The following is a 20,409-nucleotide window of genomic DNA, read 5'->3' on the forward strand; positions in this document are numbered from 1 at the left end:
TACTAGCTGAGGCCTGGCATCAGGTCCCCTATTTTCTTTGGCCACGTCAGTCACCCCCCTGGGCCTTGGGTCCTGAGTTACCCGGAGTGGGGGGAGCACTGCTGCTTGACCCTGGTGCAGGGATCCAGTAACCTGGCATGTTTGACTCCGTCCTAGAGCCCAGTCAGTACAAAGGACCAACTGACAGTATTCACTAATGCTTTTTTTTTTTTAGATTTTATTTATTTATTTGACAGAGATATAGCAAGAGCAGGAACACAAGCAGGGGGAGTGGGAGAGGGAGAAGCAGGCCTCCCGCGGAGCAGGGAGCCCGATGTAGGGCTCGATCCCAGGACCCTGGGATCATGACCTGAGCCGAAGGCAGACGCTTAATGACTGAGCCACCCAGGCGCCCCGACTAATGCTCTTAATGCATGTGGACAAAGTCTGTTTGCACAGTTGTTTGGGGTTCTGGAGTCTGCATGTCCTGGTATTGACTCAGCCCCTTTGCTGGGCATTAGGGTGGCAACCAGTTCTTGCAGGATGAAGCATCGGCACTGGACACCTACCTGCACGTGGTCATTTCAGCTGGGCTCAGTAGTAAATAGCACGCAATTATTGATTACAGGAATATTAATGTGTAATCTAAATGACATAGAGGTCATCATTGAGAACCAGGATGAGTGGGAGTGAGCTGCCTGTTGGCCCTTTCCTGTTGCGGGTGCATCCTGTGAGCCTGCATACAGTGAGAAAGTCACATGTCTGAGTAAAGATTTGTCCCTTGTGTTGAGTTCTTTAGGAAGTGTTTGGTGGGGCAGATGTCTCCCCTGGGGATCTCTCCTTAGTCCTCCTCCACTCCATGGGAGAGGGGTTTTTTCATCCCCAAGTGGAATGGCCCAGAGTTTGTCCCATGGGACTACATAGTCTGGTTTATGCTGCATCGTCATGGAATTTTAAGTAGATAGTCCCTTTCAGAGCAAGGACAGAACCTCCCTTTTATTTCAGTTCTTGGGTTCTTGAGAGTTCTGGTTGGGGCATATGTACTACCAACCTGTTATTTAAAAGCATGAACACTATGAGAGAGCAAAAACTCTTCAGGCCTTGTCGGGTGACAAGCATCCAGCATTGTTCTTGGCGCTGGCTGGGGGCGCCTTGTGGCTGAGCTGTGGGGCAGGACAGGACGGGGGAACCCCGGAGGGATGGCACCCCTGCTGTCACGGCCCTTCCTAGGCTGGCGGTCACCTTCTCCCCTCGTTGTCACCCCTCCTCCTGTGGCCCCCGTCCCCCACCCTTTTTCCTTGGCGGGTGGTCACCCTTTCCCTCTCACCATCACCCCTTCCCTCCGGGCCCCCCTCGCGCCCCGTAGTGCTCCCTGCGTCACCTCTGGGTAGACCCCCCGCTGTCATCTCCCCCTCCCCAGGGGCACCCCTGCTATGATCCCCTTTTCTCGGCGGGCGGACCCCCCTTTGGCGGGGGAGGTCAGTCTGCGCTGGCGGTCCGCGGTCCTTGCTCTCTGGGGGCGGTCCGCTCTGGCGGACACGCCCCTTCCCCGGAGCCGGCCGCGATTGGCCGTGCGGGTCACGTGCTCCCGCTCCGCCCCGCGGCCAGGAGCCTCCCCGCTGCGCGGCAGGGACGCCGGGGTCGGCTTCGCGGGGTGCACATTTGGAAGTCCACGGAGAGGGCGGGCGGTGCAGGACGCCGGTTACTAACCTAGGGTCTGTCCCAGCTCCACCAGGTCGGTGTTCCCACTTGTGAGGATCCATCTCAGGTACTTCTTAGGCTGGGCTTCAAGGAAAGCGACTCCTGTCCGGAGGGTTTTCGTGGTCCGGCCCCATCCCGAAAGCTGGTCTGAGAGAGGCTTTGGGTGTGGACAGCCCCAGGCCCCCCGCGGGCCCTGCTCCACCCCCGCCGACCCGCAGGGCTGGTGTGAGTGTTCGCACCTGGAACCCGCGTGTGGTTGGCCCCTCCCGCTGCCTGAGAGCACGGGCGCGCTCCAGGGGATGATCAGGTGCCTTCGCAGAGGCGGGCTTCCAGGGGTCTGCGGGGCTTCTCCTGGAGAACATTTTCATTGGGGAAACAATCAAGCAGCCCCCAACTATGTCAAGTACAAAGTAACCAGTCTCCTATGTTGATCCGCCTCCTGCCCTGGCGAGTGGTCCTCCCTACCCCGTTACAGATTTTCTCGCTGAAAAAGAGATAGGCCCGACCTGTTCCTGTGGCCTTATATCTTCAGGGCTCCCATGGCAGGCCAGGCTCTTTCCCCCACAGCCCCCTCCTCACTGCCCTTGGAGTCTGTGGGGACGCAGGCCCTGGGCCAGGTGGGCTGTTGGTGTGTGATTCCATGGGCTTTCCCCTTACCGTCCTGGTGTGCCGCTGGGAGCTTGCTGACCCAGAGCGGCTGTCCTCAGCGTCTGCTGCACCACACCTGTCTTCTCTCTGGTGTTTCTGCGCGAAGACCCGAGTGTCTGGGCCCTCAGCTTTGGGTGAATTTCTCTGCAGGGTAGCTGTAAGCTTGCTCCAACCTGGTCTCACCAGGGAACTCTGCTTGGGCATTTGGGGTGGGGTGAAAGCCAAAGGCAGGTCCTGAACATTAGAGCCAAACAGCCTGTAGTCAGGGGGCTACTTACGGTCTGGAAGACACAGGCTTTTAGGGGACACATTAGCCAGCTTGACCGGATTACATCAGGTGACTGGGTTGGCCTGGGAGAGCCCCGAAGAGCGAAGGTGCAGGGATGGAGGAGGCGACCAGGAGGAGGCCCCTGGCACAGGGAGGTCCCACGCAGGCGGGCGGAGCCTTCTGTCTTCCAGATGGGGTGTCAGCTTTGTGGGCGCAGAGGGAGGAGTGACACCTGTTGCTGGTACTGATGGTCCCTGTTAGGGACTAATGAGGGGTCACTGTCCTGGCTCCGAAGTCCAGAGACTGGAGGTGCAGAGTTGAGGGGATGGACGTGGTCAACAGGGGTTAGCTGGCAGCCCCCCTCCCCTAGCGTCCAAGAGGAGGGGCGCATGTGCGATGACACTCGAGCTTCTCCCCGGAAGCCCCACCTGCCCACCCCCCACCTCCCTGCCCCCACTTGTCTGCGGCCCACGGGTCCTCCTTTTGTTCATGTTTGTTGTCACCCGTGTTCCGTGGCTGCATCCAGTTACTCGGCTTGTTCATTTTGCGCCTCAGTTATTTGTGTGCTATGTTCAGGTCTCCCCCCCCATGTCTGAGCCCCCTGGGTGTGGGCAAGGAGTCAGGTTGCACTCGAGCGTCCCCTAAAGACCAGCAGCATCGACGTCACCTGGGGTTGTCCTGCAGGTGGGATCTGAGGCTCCCACCTGCACGGCAGCATCACCTCTGGGACTGGCCAGCCCTTCCAGGGCTTCTGACGCACACCCTAGTGTGCTCCTGGCCGGTGCTGGTGCACAGTGGGGATGGGCTTGGTGGGCCACCTCTGTCCCCTTTGCAGATCCATCTTGGTGAGGGCTGCCAGAGGGAGGGGTTAATTTCAGGCTCTCTTGGAGAGGTAGGGGCAGTCTTGAGCCCCCGGTCTGTTCCTCCTGCTCCCCCCTTCCTGGCTCCCAGGTTCTAGCGTGATGCTGCATCATGCCCGTGATGGAACCCTGGTTGAATTGCATTGTTTGGTCACTAATCGTGGCAGATGGCTTGAGAAGCAAGGGGCTCACCTGAATTTGGTGCTCGGCAGAGCCTAGTCACACCTGGGTACATCGTGGGTGCGGCGGGCTCCTGCGAGGAAGAATCTGCATGCGGTGTTGGGCTGAACCCTGGCTCTTTCCTGCCCCAGGGAGAGTTCTGGCTTTCCCGCTGTGTTCTGTCTGAGGCCTCCCCTCCCCTCTCAGACCTTCCAAAGGTGGAGCCGTTTTCCTTCATTAAGAGCCCTTCAGTGTCTTGAGGTCATGGCCAGAGTAAAATAATAGTGCCTGCTCGGTGCTTGGTGCTCGGTGCTCTGTGCTCAGTGGTTGTGCTTGGTACTCGTTCCTCGTGGTTGGTGCTCCGTGGTCGGTGCTCGATGGTCGTGCTTGGTGCTAAGTGCTCCATGCTCAGTGGTTGTGTTCGGTACTCGGTCAGTGCTCCGTGGCCGGTGCTCCGTTGTCGGTGCTTGGTGGTCATGCTCGGTGCTCAGTGGTCGTGCTCGGTGCTCCATGCTCAGTGCTCAGGGCCGGGCAGGGGGACTGGGCTGGGCTCTGGTTGCCTTGGCAACAGCACCAGAGAGGAAACCAGAGGGTGCTTAGCACTCCCCCGAGGGGCCGCTAGGAAGCGAGCGAGGGCTGAGACGTGACATTGAGACATCGGGATGGGAGGTCAGGCGGGCACCTCCAGGGAGCACTGTTGGTGCCCTTTGTGAATGGTGTTCGGTCATGTGAAAAGCAGGGGCGGGGCCCGTGTTCTCCCCCAGGCTGTCCGGCGTGGCTGAGCTCTCCGTGACAGCCTCCGCCACCTGGCTGCCCAAAACTGAGTCACAGACCAGCGCAGGGACGTGGCGGTGTCGAGGTGTGAAAACGCTGCACGAGCGCACTTTTCTGTAGGAATAGATCAAATCTCTCTCCTCTTCCTCTTCTCTGGTCCCAGTGGGCTTTGTCGATGATTAGGGTTACACATGTATGACGTGAAATGTGCCATTTTAACCGTGTTTCTTAGTGCAGGGTAGTGGCGGTGACGACTTTCACCGTATTGTGCACCCATCCCCACTGTCTGCTTCCAGATTCTTTCCAGCTTTGCACATGGGAGATGTGCCCATTGTGCACTCAGTCCTCGGGGGTCCCCAAGCTGCTCGTGCCCATGCGATCCCCCGTTGCTCTTTGACTTCTTAGGACTGCCTGGAGCCTTCATCCTTTCGTGTCCGGCTTCTGTCACTGAGCAGAATGTCCTCGAGGTGTACGTGTTGTAAAACGCGTCAGAATGTTCTTCCTTTCTAAGGCTGAGTAACGTCCTGTTGTCTGGATGGGCCCCCCTTTGCTTCCCCGCTCATTAGTTGATGGGCATCAGGGTTGTTTGAGGCCGAGGCTGTCGTGGATCCTGTGCTTCCGGCGTTTCTGGGTGCACCTCAGGAGCAGAACTGCCCGGCCCGCCCATTGGCTTCTCCTTCGGTGGTTGCTTGGTTGGTTCCAAAGGGCCCAGCCTCGTGGGCATGGCGTCCTGTCTGTCTCCTTGTGCTGTGCACACCCCAGGTGCCCCAAAAGGTCTGGGGTGCTCTCTGCCAAGGCTGAGCCTGCATGTCCTTATCGTGGGAGATAGCAGTTGAGAGTGAGCGGCCTCCGAGTTGTTCTCTCTGGGTCTCATCCGTGCTCCGTGTGGGGAACCTCATAGGGCAGTGAGGTGGGGCTGGGCATTACCCGAGCCTCACGTGGTGCTCCCCGGCCATTGCTGGAGGGGACAGGCAGTGACAGGCTCCCACCTCACTCCTTGGGTGGCTCAGTGACAGGCTCCCACCTCCTTGGGTGGCTCAGGGACACGGCTGGCTCAGACTCCTTTTCCTCGCTCTTCTCTGTGGCTCTTGTCTAGAGGGACTGATCGACCTCGAGGTGGGCTCGGGGACCGTCTCCACGTGTGCTGGCCACCCCCCTGCAGGGTGAATCCTTCGCTGCCCTTCGCTGCCTGGGGAGCCGTGTGGACTCCCCCAGGAGTGAGTGGCTTGGCACCTGCACGTGATCCTGCCCATCCCCCTGCATCTGCTTCTCTCTTGTCCCACCGCCGTCCCCCTCTAGCCAGGTCCAGGCCCCTCCTTCCCTCGAGGGGTCCCCAGAAGTCCCTGGGTGGGATGGGAGTGACCACCAACCCCTCATCTGATAACGCTTGTCAGGAACAGTGAGGACACAGCTGTATCGAAGGGGGGAGCCTCATTTGTCCATATTCACAACATGATGCAGGGTGATTTTCAGGGAAATCTGGTATTGTATTTTCTACCACATGTATTGAGGGATTTGTGGGGGGTCTGAGTGCCCTGGGGATAGGTGCTCTGCCAGGGGTGGCAGTCCCATGGTGAGAGCAGGTGTTTGTGGGGTGGGGCAGGTCGATGCTGAGGGTGCCCCCAGCCCCAAGGCCTCAGATGGCCTGTGTTGGCCCCTCTGCTTCCCAGGTGTCCGTACCTGCACCGGACGACCGGGGACACTGAGCGCAAGTACCACCTGCGTTACTACAAGACGGGCACGTGCATCCACGAGACGGATGCCCGGGGCCACTGCGTGAAGAACGGGCTGCACTGCGCCTTTGCTCACGGCCCGCTGGACCTGCGGCCACCCGTGTGCGACATCAGGTGCGTGGGGGTGTCCACGCTCCCCTCCCGGGGCTGTGGGCGCTGCCGGCAACAGCAGCGCTCTCTCCAGGCCTTGACTTCATTCCTGATGAGACGGTTTCCTTCCTGATGCGTGTGGCCGTGGGAGCTCGCAGGGCTGAGCTCGAGGGAGGCGTCCAGATGCTCGCTAAACACACAACTCGGCTCTGACGGTGTTGGATTTAGGGTTGTGCCCGAGGGCTGCCCGTCTGGAACCTTCTAGGTAGCTGCACAGAGTGACAGAAGCAAACGATTGTCTCCCCTTCCCGAAGGGCTGAGGCAGATACGCGGCAGAGCAGTGACCACCGTGTGGTTTGATCGTAGGGAGCTCCAGGCCCAGGAAGCGTTGCAGAACGGCCAGCTCTGCGGTGCGGATGGCATCCCTGACCTGCAGCCCGGGGTCTTGGCCAGCCAGGCCATGATTGAGAAGATCCTGGGTGAGGACCCCCGGTGGCAAGGTAACCCCGAGGCCGCCACGGAGGGGGGCAGGGGGCATTCGTCTTCTGTCTGCAAAATGACCACACAGTGGACCTCACCCCCTTCATTCAGAGACCAGATGGGGAAACTGAGTCTCCAGTTGCGTACATTACCCCCAGTCCCTCAGGTAGCGGCCACCAAGTGGGATCTGAACCCACACGTCTGGTCCCCAAGGCTGCTCTGACCTTTACTGCGGCATCTCCTTGGTGAGGTCAGCCTCCGGCTGCCACCAGGGAGGGGATTGCGTCGCGGGCACATCTCCTTCCTGGGCTTCCTGTCCCAGAGCTGGGCTGAGGTGGGGTTTGGCTTTTTCATTAGTAGATTTTATTTTGGGGCCTCTCTAGATTTAGGGAAAAGTTGCAGGTAGTACCAAGTTCCCACGTTCCCCCCCCTTCCGTGTTAGAAACACCTGCACTGACCTGATACATTTGTTACAGTCAAGGAACCAAGATGGATACTTTATCACTAAGTACTGAGCAGAGTTTTCCCTCAGGGCTCCTGGTGGCCTGGGGGTGGGGGATGGGCTTGGACAAGTCAGTCCTGTGTCTGCCCTACAGGGTCCTACAGGCTGGCACCACTGCCCCAGCCCCTGGCGACCCCTGGCCCTTTACGCCATCGTTCTGTTCCATGGCTTTGTCTTTTCCAGAATGTCATGTAGTTGGAATCATCCAGGATGTAGATTTTCAGACGGGCTTCTTTCCTCTGGAGCCACATCATCCTGGCTCGCTAGCGCATGTCTTCTCCCCACTTCTAGCCCACTGTTGGGATGGACCACCGTTCTGTGTCCATTGCCTCCTGAAGGACTTTGGGGTCATAGGCTGTGTTTTGGTTGCCTTCTGCTATGAGCATGGGATGTGTGTGCTTCTGGTGTGCGTTTGCACACCTGGGTGTGTGCAGACCACGTCCTCACCACCCCAGGAGCTGGGACTGAACGCTCGCAGGCGACTTTCTGGATGCCTGGCCTTCACGTTTACTTTGCAGCTTTGAAGGCATCGAGGAGCCTGTGTCTCCTGGTTGCTGTGAACAGCTCATTTCTGCCTGTTTCGTGGCACTCGGCAGGACCTTGTGTCTACCGGGCAAGTGGTCAATACTTGGGAATCAATATTCTATAATTTTCTTAAAGTCAGCCTTTTTGTTCCTCAAACCCCTTTTGTTCTCTCCACACCCTCCTGTGTGGTTTACCTTTCTTGTCTTTTGATGACGTATTTGAAATTGAATTTGGTGTGGCTGGACTTGGAGACATTTCTTAAGGGCCAGGTGGCGTGGTTCCGGGCTCTTGGGCTGGGCTGTCCCTCCCACTGCTGCTCTCTGTCCCTCAGCATGGAGCTCAGTGCTGTCCGTTATTAACCAGCCCAAGAATGGTATAATTTTTAGGAATATCCTCTCATTAGTTCCTGCTTTTAAATGACTCCAGTGGTTTTTTGGCTTGTTTTTGCTTTGAGATGAAATTCAAAGAGCATGAAATTAATCATTTAAAAAATAGACCTATTTTGGGGGCAGTTTTAGGTTCCACTGATGGGAAAGTACAGAGGGTTTCCACATACCCTGTGACTCCACGTGCTCTCCTTCCCCGCCGCTGTGGGACATGTGTCCCCACCTGCGAGCCGACAAGGACTACATGCCCTTATCATCCAACGTCCATCATTTACATCAGGATTAACGTGTCCGTTTCAGGGGTTTTCAGTATGTTTGGGGTCATGCAGCCCTGTTGGGAGCTAGTTTGAGACTCTGTCTGGCCCCCACGGTCAACCCCACCCTCTCCCCCGCCGCACCCTTGTCCTTCCTGTCTGCGGATCTGCCGCACGCACCTTTGCTGTGGTGGAATCACACGGTCGCTAGACTCCTGTGTCTGGCCTGTCCCTGATCAGTAGGTTCTCGAGTTCATCTGGTTTGTAGCGGGTGTGCGTGGCCGTGGGGCAGACACACTGTGTTCATCCGTCTACGGATACTGGGGATGCTTCTCCTCCTGGCCGTGTGAGCGCGTGTACACGTTCCCACGTGGACCCCTGTTTTTCAGACACTAACTTCGTGCTGGGCAGCTACAAGACGGAGCAGTGCCCGAAGCCCCCGCGCCTGTGTCGCCAGGGCTACGCGTGTCCGCACTACCACAACAGCCGGGACCGACGGCGAAACCCCAGGAGGTTCCAGTACAGGTGAGCCCCTAGGGCGCGGGGCCCGTCCCAGCCTGAGCCCTGCCACCTTCTTGCATGGATTCTATGTTGCCTCGTGTGCCCGAGAGTGCCCGCGCTCATGGCGAGCTGGTCCGTGACAGCCAGGGTCCTCTCTCCGCGTCGTTTCGGGGCTGAAGGGCAGGGAGCTGCACATTTGTAGCCTCCAGGTGTTATTCACCGGAGGTAAGCTGGAGAAGATAAAGCGAATTTACCGTGTATTGAAGGGATAGCAAATGTGCTAAATAATAGTAAAATCTTCTTTCTGCTGTCAATTTTTTCCATAAGTCCAAAGAAATGAGAATAACATTGCCAGTAAGTCCCAGAAGAATGAGGATTTGGGTTGGGTTTTCAGACTGTGGGATCAAACATCTCAGATTCGAGGGAGCATGCAGCGCTCGAGGCTGGGCCCGGCCTCCCGTCTCCCCGGCTGCTTTCCCGACATGGTCCGCACGTCAGCATGGGGCTCTGACTCAGCCTCACTTTATGTTTTGTGGACAATAAAAACAGGCCTCTTGAGTCCCTGTCTGGGTTTAGGTGGCACTCAGCCTGCTTTTGCGTGTCCTGGTAAGGAAAGAGGCATGCGTCCGGGGCCACGCGCACCATCCTGCATGCGAGGGGAGCCCCGTGACAGCTGGACGGATGGGCAGCCCCAGGTGTGCAGGAAGGACGCCTGCTCTTATGTCCCTGGTGACCCCGCCCTGTCCCCCCAGGTCCACCCCGTGTCCCAGCGTGAAGCACGGTGACGAGTGGGGCGAGCCCGCAAGGTGTGACAGCGGGGACAGCTGTCAGTACTGCCATTCTCGCGCGGAGCAGCAGTTCCACCCCGAGGTAGGAGCCCGTCTGCCATGGGAGCCACAGCCCTGCTCCCAGCCTATGTGAGCGCGGCACTCCTGTGTCTGGGGTCCCCGGGGACCACCCTCAGGTCCTGTGACTTGCTAGAAGGACCCACAGAGCTCAGCAGTGCTGTGGTGTCCACAGTTAGAGTTGTTACTGACGGGATGCAGGCCGAAATCCGCTGAGGGCGGGGTCCTGAGTGGGGCAGGGTCCCTGGGAGACAGGCACCGACGCCCAGCTCTGTCCTCCAGTGGGTCATGTGGACAGCGCCCACTTCTTCCGGCAGTGATGTGTCACCAACCGGGGAAGACCCCCTGGCCCTTAGTGTCTAGGGTTTTTATCAGGGGTCATGTGGATGTGGCTGATCTCGGTTTCCAGCCCTCCAGAGGCTGAGCTGACACTGCATGGCCCAGAGCCGCCACCATAAATCACGTTGTTACCATCTGGTGTGGCCCACAACCAGGTAAACGGAGACACTTCCCAGGCAGGACGTTCCAGGGGCTCAGAGGTCACCCCCCCAGGAGCCGATGAAGGCCAGTCCTTTCTTTGGAACGTGCGGGGTGTGGTCAGCTGAAGCTGAGCTAAGCAGTGCACACTTGGATTTGTGTTAAACCAGCAGAGGCGCCTGGGTGACTTGGTCAGCTGAGTGTCCAGCTCTTGATTTCAGCTGAACTTATGATTTCAGGGTTGTGAGATCAAACCCTGTAATTGGGGGTCCGCACTTAGCGGGGAGTCTGCTTGAGATCCTCTCTACCTCTTCCCCTGCTTGCGTACTTGCTCTCTGTCTCTCAAATAAATAAATAAATAAATCTTTAAAAAACAAACAAAACCGGGCGCCTGGGTGGCTCAGTCAGTTAAGCGTCTGCCTTTGGCTCAGGTTATGATCCCAGGGTCCTGGAATCAAGCCCCACATCGGGCTCCCTGCTCAGTGGGGAGTCTGCTTTTCCCTCTGCCCCAGTCCCCTGCTTGTGCTCTCTCTCTGTCAAGTAAATAATTTTTTAAAAAACAAACAAGCAGAATGCCAGCAAATCAGCCCCCTTCAGGGGGCGGGACAGTGTGGGGACCAGGGCAGGTGGGGGGTGGAGGACCAGGGCCAGGCTTCCCGCCAGGAGGACAGGCAGGGAGGGTGGGGTGTGCCGATCCCTGTGAACCAAGCTTGCTTGCAGGAGGGGGGCCTTGTGGGGAGAGCAGGGGGCAGGGGTGGAGCAGTCAAGTTGGAGAGCAGGAAATGGGGACCTGTCAGTGCCCAGGCCAGGTGATAGGCCTGGGCGGAGGGTTGCCCTGTGGCCTGTGCTGGCCCATCAGGAGCGGGACTCGTCCTGTTCTGGCGGAGGGCTGCTCCTGGCCCAGGGTCCTTGAAGCCCCAGGGAAGGAGGGCGAAGAGCCCAGGGGAGTGGCATTTGTGGGGGAAGGGAGGCGGGAGGCCGGGGAAGCCTTCCTGAGGGTGTCGATTGGGGTCTGGCAGGGGTGCGGAGGGGCCTGGGGTCTGTCCCTCGAGGGTCCTGGTGAGCTGGTGGCCAGAACCAAGTGTCATTGGCACCATGAGAGTATTTTTGACCCAAGTTTGTAGTGGGTCAGGGCTGGCCATGGAGCTCATGCATGTACTCGTGTCAGGGGCATTGCTTGAGTGCCTGCTGTATACCGAGCCCTGAATTGGGTGCCTCTTCAGGAAACGCCAAGTGGTCAGTTGACTCCGTGTGATTTCAAGGACAGTCCGACCTGCTCTGTGGAAGGCAGGGGATCGTGGACCACGGCGTGTGAGGCATAGGCCATGTGCCCACCCCCTTCTCAGGAAACCCCGCTGAGATTTGGAGCAGGGCCCTCTGCGCTGTGACGCAGCAGCTCCTGGCTTCCTGCGGAAACCCGTTCCCAGCTGCCGAGCTGGGAGCCCGACCCTCAGGTCATGACCTGAGCCGAAACCCAGAGCCGGACGCTTCACTGACGAGCCACCCAGGTGCCCGTGTTTCATTTTTAAACTGTATCGATTTTATTGTTTTACTTTGTTTCTTAGATCTACAAATCCACCAAGTGCAACGACATGCGCCAAACCGGTTACTGCCCGCGGGGTCCCTTCTGCGCCTTCGCACACGTGGACAGTGAGTGCCCGATGCCTGCTGCTCGTCTGCAGCAGGAGGGGGGCTGGTAGCCCCTGGCATGCCTTCTGGGCACGTCGGGCCGGCCCCCTGCCCTGGTCAGAGGCTGCCCTGCACTGCGGGGCCCAGGCTTTTGGCTCAGTGACGACAGTCACAAACTCCAGCTTCCCCTTCTGCTTTTCATTTTAATGGGGAGGTTGGCTAGTCTTGTTGAAATTTCCTGTCTTTGTCACGGCACTGCTGCCGCCCCCTCCCCACTCCCGTCACTTGGGAAGACTGTTGTCGCCAGGCCTCCCTCCGTCCCTTGCGTGGGGGCTCCCGGGACCGGGTCACCCTGCACACAGCTGTTTCCAGCCCGCGGTCATTCAAAGCCCTCTGCCTCCCTTTCTTGACAGAGAGCCTCGGGATGGCCAATGGCTGGGGCTGCCGAGACCTGGCTCCCGCCCCCACCAGCAGCTCCGTGGCCAGCAGCGGCCAGCCTGCACACGTAAGTGGACAGCACCTGAGGCATGAGCGCCTAGGGACACGAACGGAAGTGGTCTGCCTGTGGGGTCGGCGGCTCCTTCTAGAAGTCCGTGAGAGCCTGGCGGGCTTCTGGCCTGGGCGGGCTGACCCAGCCTCTCCAGACACGCACGATTCGGCCACGCAGGACAGTGGTGTCGGGCTGAGCATCAAGAAGGGGCCCCGAGTCCGGGTGGGGCTCCTCCTGGGTAGACAGCTGTGGCGGGAGGGGCGGTGTCCTGGCAGGGCTGGTCCCTCGATTGCGGCCAGGAGGGCGGCCCCCGGCGCTGCAGGTTTGCTTTGGGCACGGAGAGATTTGGGGCGCTCTCAACAGGGCCCTCGTGTCTGTGTGGGAGGAGGCTCCGACCTGGCGCCCGCCCATCCCGCTGGCTGTGCAGTGGGCTCCTTCCGTCTGCTCCCGCTGGATGCTTGCAAGAGGGCGAGAGCCACCCCTGCGGCAGGACGGAGGCGGCTCAGTGTTAGGGTGGCCGGGAAAGTGCCCACATATGAGGAAATGGGAAGCACAGGGCATTTCCCCACCCACCTTTCCACTTGGTGCTTTTTTTAAAAAAAGAGGAACACAGGAAAGGTGAGAAAAACTGGGTGGAATTTACTTGCGAGGAGCCCGGCCGGTGAGACGCCTGGTCGCGGTCCGTTCTGCGCCTCCCTGTGTCCTGCGCCGGAGGTGGCCTGGCCGTGGTTGCGCTCCACGTGGGTCGGCGCACAGTGGCCTGTGCATGCGTGTCTGAGCCCGGAGCCCAGAATGGTCATGTGCCGGCTGTGTCCCCGCGGTCCTGGCTCCGAAGCACCGGGGTGTCCAGCGTGATCCCTGCTCGCGTCCCCGTGCCCACAGCACACAGGTTTCCCTTACTGTGCAGCCCTGGCAGGGCCTAGTCCCTGTGCCGCTGATCCCCCCCTTCACTCCCAGCCAAGTGTCCCCTGGTGGATCAAGCAGGGGAGTGTTCCGGACCACCAGCCGGCCCGTAGCCTAGCCAGCGCTGGGCATGGCAGGAAGCCCTCCCTCTCTCCTCTTGGTGGCTCCCAGGGGCCGTGGCAGTCGTGGGCTTGGGTGGTGGTCAGAGGGCCACTGGCTTGGCCTCCCTGAGGGCCTGGGCTGAATGGAGTCGGTTCGGGGGGTTGTACCCAGGAAGGCAACACGCAGGATGGAAGCCCCGGGCCCCTTGGGGGACGGTGCTGGAACAGTGTGCCCATGCCTGCACGTGGGGTCTGGTGAGGGCGTCTTTTATGTTGGTTTTTTTTTTAATTATTTTGCAATTTAAGAAGTTGGCCTGCTAGGGTGCAGAGTGGGGGCCGGGGCTGTGGGCGAGCTCCTGGGGGGATGGCCGTGTGAACTGTGTGGAGCTGATGGTCACACAACCTCATGACCGTGCTGAGTGCCACAGAGCCCTTCACTTCGGAAAGCTTACGCTCCTGTGAATTCATCTCCATTAGAATAAAATGCCATGGGGCCAACGCTCTCTTGTGGGCCAGCTCTGACCTCTGGGGCCCTGCGTGGACCGTGTTGGTGGCGGCTCAGGGGCACGGCCAGCCCGGCAGCTGCCCCCCTGAGCTCTCCTGCTGCAGCGGCCCCTCTGGGAGGGCCAGGCAGGGGGCGGCAGTGTCACCGGCCACCCCAGGGCACCAGGTCTGGACCAGGAGATCACACCGTGGGGGAGCTGTGCGGGGAGGGCTCAGTCTCCCCCTCACTCCAAGTCTCGTCGTTTGTAAGGATCGACGTCAAACCCCAGATCTTGACTTGTGCACAGCACTCGTCCCCCACTACTTCCTTTGCACCATGAACAGAGTAAGTGGAGGTTTGGCACAAAACCACAAGCCTCTGGTGCATCCTCAGACTCACTCCTGCCACACTGACCGTATCCGTGCATTGGGCACGCCTGGGGAGAAGCACCTGGGGTCTCATTGTGTGTAGACGTGGTCCTGGGTTTGAGGACTCTGTCTGGGGTTGGACTCCCTTGTTTTCGAGCAGGGGAGGGAAGGAGCATCTCCACAGCACGCTCCCTGCTTTGGGGCCTGAGTGTGGGCCGGCGGGCCGGCTCTGTCTGCCCAGAACACACCGTGTGCTGATGTTCCTCAACAGGATCAGGCTGTGAAATCCTAGAAAACATGTATGTTGTTCCTGACACAGCTCTTAGAACCCTTATAATTTCCTGGGTGATAAAAACATCTTTTGTTTTGAGGAGGTGACTCTGGGTGGGTTTCTCATAGCTCCTGGACGGGGGCCGGGCGCCAGGAAGGCCAAGCCACGGTTAGAAGCTTGGAACTCCCTGCGCCACCCCACATGTTCCAGGGGGCAGGAAGGGGCCAGAGATGGAGTTAATGGGATGAACCTCCATGAAAATCCCCAAAGTACAGGTTGTCTGTACTGGGAAGGTGGCACCTGCCTGAGCTCAGGACTCTCCTGGACCTCACCTGATTTGTCTCTGGCTGTCTGTGTTCTTTGCCTCATCGTCTGTTACGTAATAAATCGGTAATGTAAGTAAGTGCTTTCCGAAGCCCTGTGAGCTGTTCTAGAAGGCGGCTGGGCCCGAGGAGAGTTGTGGGTGTCCTGATCCAGAGTGGTCGGTCACAAGCACAGGTCATGGGGCCGACCCCAGGCAGAGGGTGTCGGAACTGGACTGGCATCGGGACAGCTGACACCAGGGGTCAGAGTGCGGTGTGGAGTGTCCAGGCCCCCGCAGCGGAGAGGAGCCTGGACGAAGGGGCGAGGTCCCCTGCAGGGAGCCCTGTATTCCGAAAGCAAGCAGAATGGTTTCAGGATAACCTTGCTTTTCTCACAGTATCGTTTAGCCTGGAAGCATATGATACTCAGGTCTTTGGTCAGTGACTTCGGAGGCCCTCACCCCACTCTGCGGGTGGGAGGTCACTTCTGGATGAGAGAGATGCAAGGGACCCAGAAATACCAGGATGACCTCCGGGTTGAGCCCGTGGCCAAGTGTCCTGTAGAAGGAAGGGGCCCAGTCAGTGCTTGCCTGGACACCTTCCCCTCCTCTGCCCCTGGTGATCACTCTGGGTTCTTTTGCAAATCCAGAAACCAAAAAAGAAAGGAAGAAAGGCCAGGATGACTTGAGCCACCACTACGAGTTCACATACTGTAAAATGAGTCATAAAAATCAGGATACTCCTTAGATCTGAAGGATATCTTGGTCTGCAGTTTTTGTGTTTATGTTGACCGGGGGAGTACTGGTCCTGAGCTCTGAGCAAAGCCTTCATTGGGCACAGTGTTCCTGGCAGGTGGCTCGTCAGAATCAGGATTTGTATATGTGTAGGGGAGAAAAAAACATTTCCCACTACCCTCTTAGGTTCAGTACCGGGGCCCTTGCAGATTAAACTGACAAAAGATAAACAGGAGGAAAGGGTTATTACTTAGACCTGTTTGTGAGGCTTCATAGAGAAGCAATTGGACCTGGCAGCTTAATACCCTTTTAACAAAGAGCAGTAAATCGTGCAGAAGTGGCAAGTTGAAAGAAAAGGGGTTTCTGTTTCCAGGGTGGTAAACTGGGATGGTAAACGAATGAGGGAAAATAAGGTCAGGTCAGGGTTACTTAGTGAGGTCTGTCCCCCGCGGACACAGTGCTGGCGAGGGAGTGCTCCCAGGTATGGGGGAGGGGAGGGCGTGCCTTCACAAAGGAAGCTTACCCTCCCTCCCCCTCCCTGCGTTCAGCACTTTTCAACAGAATAACCCTTTGCTTCAGGCTTGGAGGCGGTGGGCACAGCGCAGAGCTCCCACCCTCCCTCACGCGGCCCAGAGGTCAGAGGTCAGTGAGCAGGTGTGAGAGACGGAGTCAGACCTGACGGAGGATAGTGACTTGAACACCTTTGCTGTTTTCCGACACTTCAGGACTCCGCATCTTCTCACTCGCTCGCAAAGCGTAGGCGTCTGTGTGTTTGGAGTCTACTGCTGCTTTCTTCTTCTGTTGCAGGCAAAGCGGAGAGAGTCCCCTGCTGAGGGCAGCCACCGGCCCAGCGAGCAGGATGGCAAGCAGGTACAGCAGGGGGGCAGCCCGGGCTGCTGGGGCTCACACGCCTTCCCTCTGACCCAGAGCCATCCGGCCGTTGTCTGTTTGGGGCGTCATTATGTTTCCACTCACTTTCTTCTTAAACTGGCCTGTTCCACGGTCTTTTGTTTCAATGTTAAAAAAATACTGGTGTTGCACTTTGGAAACAACAAAACCAAAACCCCGCGGGGAGCAAGGGGTGCCCTTCATGGCCCGTCTCCATGTGTCCTGGGGCTGCCCGAACAGAGCCCGCCCACGGGGCTGCTTCAGCCACAGCCCCGGACGCCCTCACGGTTCGGAAGTCGTCCGACTGGCCCCTCTGTCTCGCCTGGTGCTCTCCCCTGCATCTGGGTCTGTCTGCAGTTTCCCCTTTTCATGAGAACACGGTCCCCCACCAGCACTGGCCAGTGCTGCTCTCTGCACTCAGAGCACCGGTCACCACCCGTGCCTCGAAGGCCTGGGGGGCGCCGTGTGACAGCCAACGTGCCCCCTCTGGGCGAGCACGTTGCCTCCTGTCCGCGGGTCTCTGCTATGGCCTTTATTCCTAATTTCTACACGGGCAACGCACCCGGTCCCCCTCTGCCCTGCTTTCCCCGGCGCCCACCTGAGGCCACCCCCAGAGGACTCTCCAGAGTGTCCGGAACAAGTTGTGTAGGTTCTTGTCTCCTCTAAGGAGCTTTGAAATCAGAAAGAGAGTTGAAAGTAAAAATGCAGCTTAGTTATTTTGTGATGTTTCAAAGAGATTAAAATGGTAAGATGTTCATTAAGAACCTGAAGCTTGACATGTTGGCAACAACATAGCAGGTGCACGGGGGACTCATGCACCTGTCAGGCCCAGACACCCCAGGGGCGGCTTTGTTGGTGTGTGGGCCACCCCGGGGACGTCGCGCTGGCCCGCCACCGCCCAGTGCGTCCTCATGTACACCAGCAGCCAGGAGTGATCTGCCAGGCTCATCTTCAGTCCCCTGCCTGCCTGCGCCCAGAGACGTCCTCCGTCCCGTCCCAAAGCCAGCCTGGGGATCCCCAGGTCAGCAGAGTGGCTCCCAGCATTTCCCTGGGACCCCCAGTTTGAAAGGCCACATGGCTGGAGGCCAGCCTGGTGGCCCTCTGGAGACCCCTTCCTTGCTTCTGGGCACCTCTCTACCCGCCGGCTCCAGGCCCTCCCTCCCTGTAGCCTCAGGGAGATGCCAGCGAGGGTGTTCTCAGGTTTTAGGATAAAGTGTCACCTGATGTCTTAGAGGGACACGTCTCCCTGCACTACGGGTTTTTGGGTGGATGAAACCACAGCAGGTGCCTCAGGCCAGGGGCTCCCAGCCTGGCTTAGCGTGTGGGGCAGACTGTGGGGTGCCTGCACCACCTTCCTGCCGCAGCTGGGGGACGCATGCAGCCTGGAGGAGGGACGGCGTTGGGGGATGGAGCAGGTGGCCTGCGGTGTGGAGGCGGGGGGCCCACCTCTGAGCCTGAGCCCAGGGAGCGCCGGGGGACCTCGCTCTCCAGACTTGTGCGGTTCGGGTTCACGTAGAATGGTGGTGGTCTGTCGCAGCGTCCCTGATGCTCGTGGCTGATGTCTGCACCGGGGGCCCCTCTTGAGCACAGCCAGCAGTCCAGGAGGAAACACTGACTTGGAGAAACTATCATGTGTGAGATGTCTCTCCTCTCATGAAACATGTATTCTTTTATTACCATTGTTACTGTAGAAAATTTCACTTAAGCCGACAAACTAGTAAAGCCCTCCCCTCCTCGGATGGTCTTGTAGCCCCTGCACAAAGCTAACTTCTGTCTCGTTTTGAAGCAAAAACCAGACACCACACATTTCCCTCCACTGTGGCTTCTGGTCCCCGACTGCACGGTGACTGGGGCATGCCTCAGGCACTGCGCGCGGAGCCCCGAGCCCTGGCTTGCAGCCTGTCCTGTGGGTCATTAGAGTGCCGTCCACACTGCCGGCCGCCCTCCAGGAGCGTGCTGGTTCTGATCTGTTAGTTACCAAATAAAGATCATGGGCGTTGCCCCATGCTTTTTACCTTTCTCAGGTAACGAGATCATTTTTCTGTTCTCAGAAGCCGTGTTGATTCTCTGCTGATGCCTTTTGGTGGATTTTTTGTTTACCGCCATGTGTCTGCTCTTGAAAACCATTTCTGCAGAAAAGCTCACTAAATAGGACCCTTTCTAGATGCATTTGTGCCTGTCCCTGGGTGAGCAGCAGCTAGTGACTCTGTCTGTCCTGGTTATCGTAACCAACTAGGCATTTATTTATTTATTTATTTTTTAAGATTTTATTTATTTGACAGAGAAAGAGAGAGCACAAGTAAGCAGAGAGGCAGGCAGAGGGAGAGGGAGAAGCAGGCTCCCTGCTGAGCAGGGAGCCCGACACGGGGCTCGATCCCAGGACCCTGGGATCATGACCTGAGCTGAAGGCAGCCGCTTAACCGACTCAGCCACCCAGGCGCCCCCCAACTAGGCATTTAAAGCTCCTCTGGAATGTTTGGAAGAGTCCAACTTCTTTATATTTTGCTTAGCGGAAAGAAGTTAGCCAACTGTCCCATCCGTGTCCCCCCCCTCAGCCGTGGCCTCCGTCACCGAGCTGTCACGTTGCTGTTCTCCGCGCGCATCTGCTCACCTTGTCTGTGTGTCTTTGTGCAGAACCACCTGTCAGTGTCCGCAGTGGCTCACCCACTCGCCCACAGCGTGGGTTCCAGCGTGGCGTCCAGCCTGGCGTCCAGCGCCGGCTCCGGCAGCTCCTCCCCGACCACCCTGCCCACCCTCCCGGCCCGCGCCCACCCGCTCGAGCCCCCCGGCGGTGCTGCCGAGCCCCCCCCAGGTAGGTCTAAAACTTCCCCCTCGTCTCCCGACTTCTCCTCGCACCTAAGTTGTATCTATTTCAGGGCACGGGGCACAATGCTCCTTGTAGGAAAGCCACCTGTGATCTGGGAACCCCACCCCCACCCCCGGCAGCAGCCACCTGGCCCTAAGATGAGAGTGGAGGGGCGTGGGGATGAGGGCAGCCAGAGGCCGTGCCTCACTGAGGGGCCCTTAACTGCTGGGAGTCCTCGAGGGTTTGGGGACTGATGACCCACGTGATTGCAGCCTGGCCGGAGGGGGGATTGTGCTGAAAGCACCGGGTGAGGGGAGGGGCGTGGAGCTGGAGGGGGTGACCTTGCTGGGCTGTGCAGGCCCCCGGCCCATGTCTGGGTGGTCCCACATGTGGCCGCAGCTGCGGAGGGCTTGCGTTGCCGGGCTGACCTGAGCCCGAATCTCTGTCCTGGTAGAGGAAGACTTGGCAAGGGCTCTGTTTGTGGCTCTTTCGGTGTTGTTGGTCCCAGGGTGGGCCGGGACGGTGTGGCCATGGGCAGGACAGGGAAGCCGCTACAATGAGAGGCCCGGCCCAGTCATCTCCAGCGCGGTCCGTCCTTGCGCCCAGGGCCCTGGAGCACACCCCTTCTTTTCTGCCTTCTCTCCTGGCGACTGGTGGGGGGTACCGGGAAGGCCCCTGTGTACCTGTGTCAGGGCGCTGGGTGGCCAGCCCCGAGATGGTTTGTTCCTACCCAGAGATAAACGTCCGTGGCTGATGGCCAAGGAGTGTGTGCACGTTGTTTTCCACCCCCTACAACTCGTGCACCCCGGTCACACTGCCAGCCTCGGGGCCCGTAGCTGAGACACAGGTGCAGATGGCGCTGGCCCAGGTCAGGGAGGAGAGGGTGTCTTTCCAGCGGCCCTGTAGATGGCAAGTCCTGGACTTCAAAGGGGCCGAGAGCCACTGTGGTCCCTCCTGCTGACGTGAGGGACGCCTGGCAGGCGTGTGCAATCCTGCCCCAGTGTCACGGCCGACTCCTGGGACATTCTCCGTGTTCCCACCGCAGCCTGGCCTTCCCAGAGCCCCTGTGCTCATTCTGAAGAGGTTCTTCAAAGGTCACTCTTCTAGAAGCCCGGGGACCTTCTGTGGCTGGGTGTGTCTTCCCGCACAGCCTTGGTGTTCCCGCTCGGTCTCTGCTGTGGAGCTGTTTCCTCTGCCGAAGAACCCTCTAGAATCGAGCTGGCTCCGCCCCCGCGCCCCCCCCCCCCCAGG

The 20,409-nt window shown here is 58.9% G+C and overlaps 1 protein-coding gene across 7 annotated transcripts in view; it reads left to right on the plus strand.

Annotated features, from left to right (window-relative positions):
* The window catches only part of UNKL (unk like zinc finger), a 34,785-nt gene that overhangs the window by 2,565 nt on the left and 11,811 nt on the right, over window positions 1-20,409 (plus strand). For 3 of the 7 annotated variants that reach the window (XM_081820375.1, XM_081820377.1, XM_081820378.1), the window contains 8 exons: window positions 6,060-6,236; window positions 6,579-6,712; window positions 8,749-8,884; window positions 9,613-9,730; window positions 11,748-11,832; window positions 12,225-12,316; window positions 16,272-16,334; window positions 18,987-19,164. In XM_081820375.1, coding sequence (XP_081676501.1) covers window positions 6,060-6,236; window positions 6,579-6,712; window positions 8,749-8,884; window positions 9,613-9,730; window positions 11,748-11,832; window positions 12,225-12,316; window positions 16,272-16,334; window positions 18,987-19,164 — 983 coding nt within the window. Of the gene's footprint in view, window positions 1-1,575; window positions 1,748-6,059; window positions 6,237-6,578; window positions 6,713-8,748; window positions 8,885-9,612; window positions 9,731-11,747; window positions 11,833-12,224; window positions 12,317-16,271; window positions 16,335-18,986; window positions 19,165-20,409 lie in introns of those variants that run through there. The other 4 variants (XM_081820379.1, XM_081820380.1, XM_081820376.1 and 1 more) reach the window with 4 other exon arrangements.

This window comes from Leptonychotes weddellii, chromosome 5, assembly GCF_054177405.1.
Source record: "Leptonychotes weddellii isolate Sample4059 chromosome 5, ASM5417740v2, whole genome shotgun sequence".
Classification (NCBI taxonomy): domain Eukaryota; kingdom Metazoa; phylum Chordata; class Mammalia; order Carnivora; family Phocidae; genus Leptonychotes; species Leptonychotes weddellii.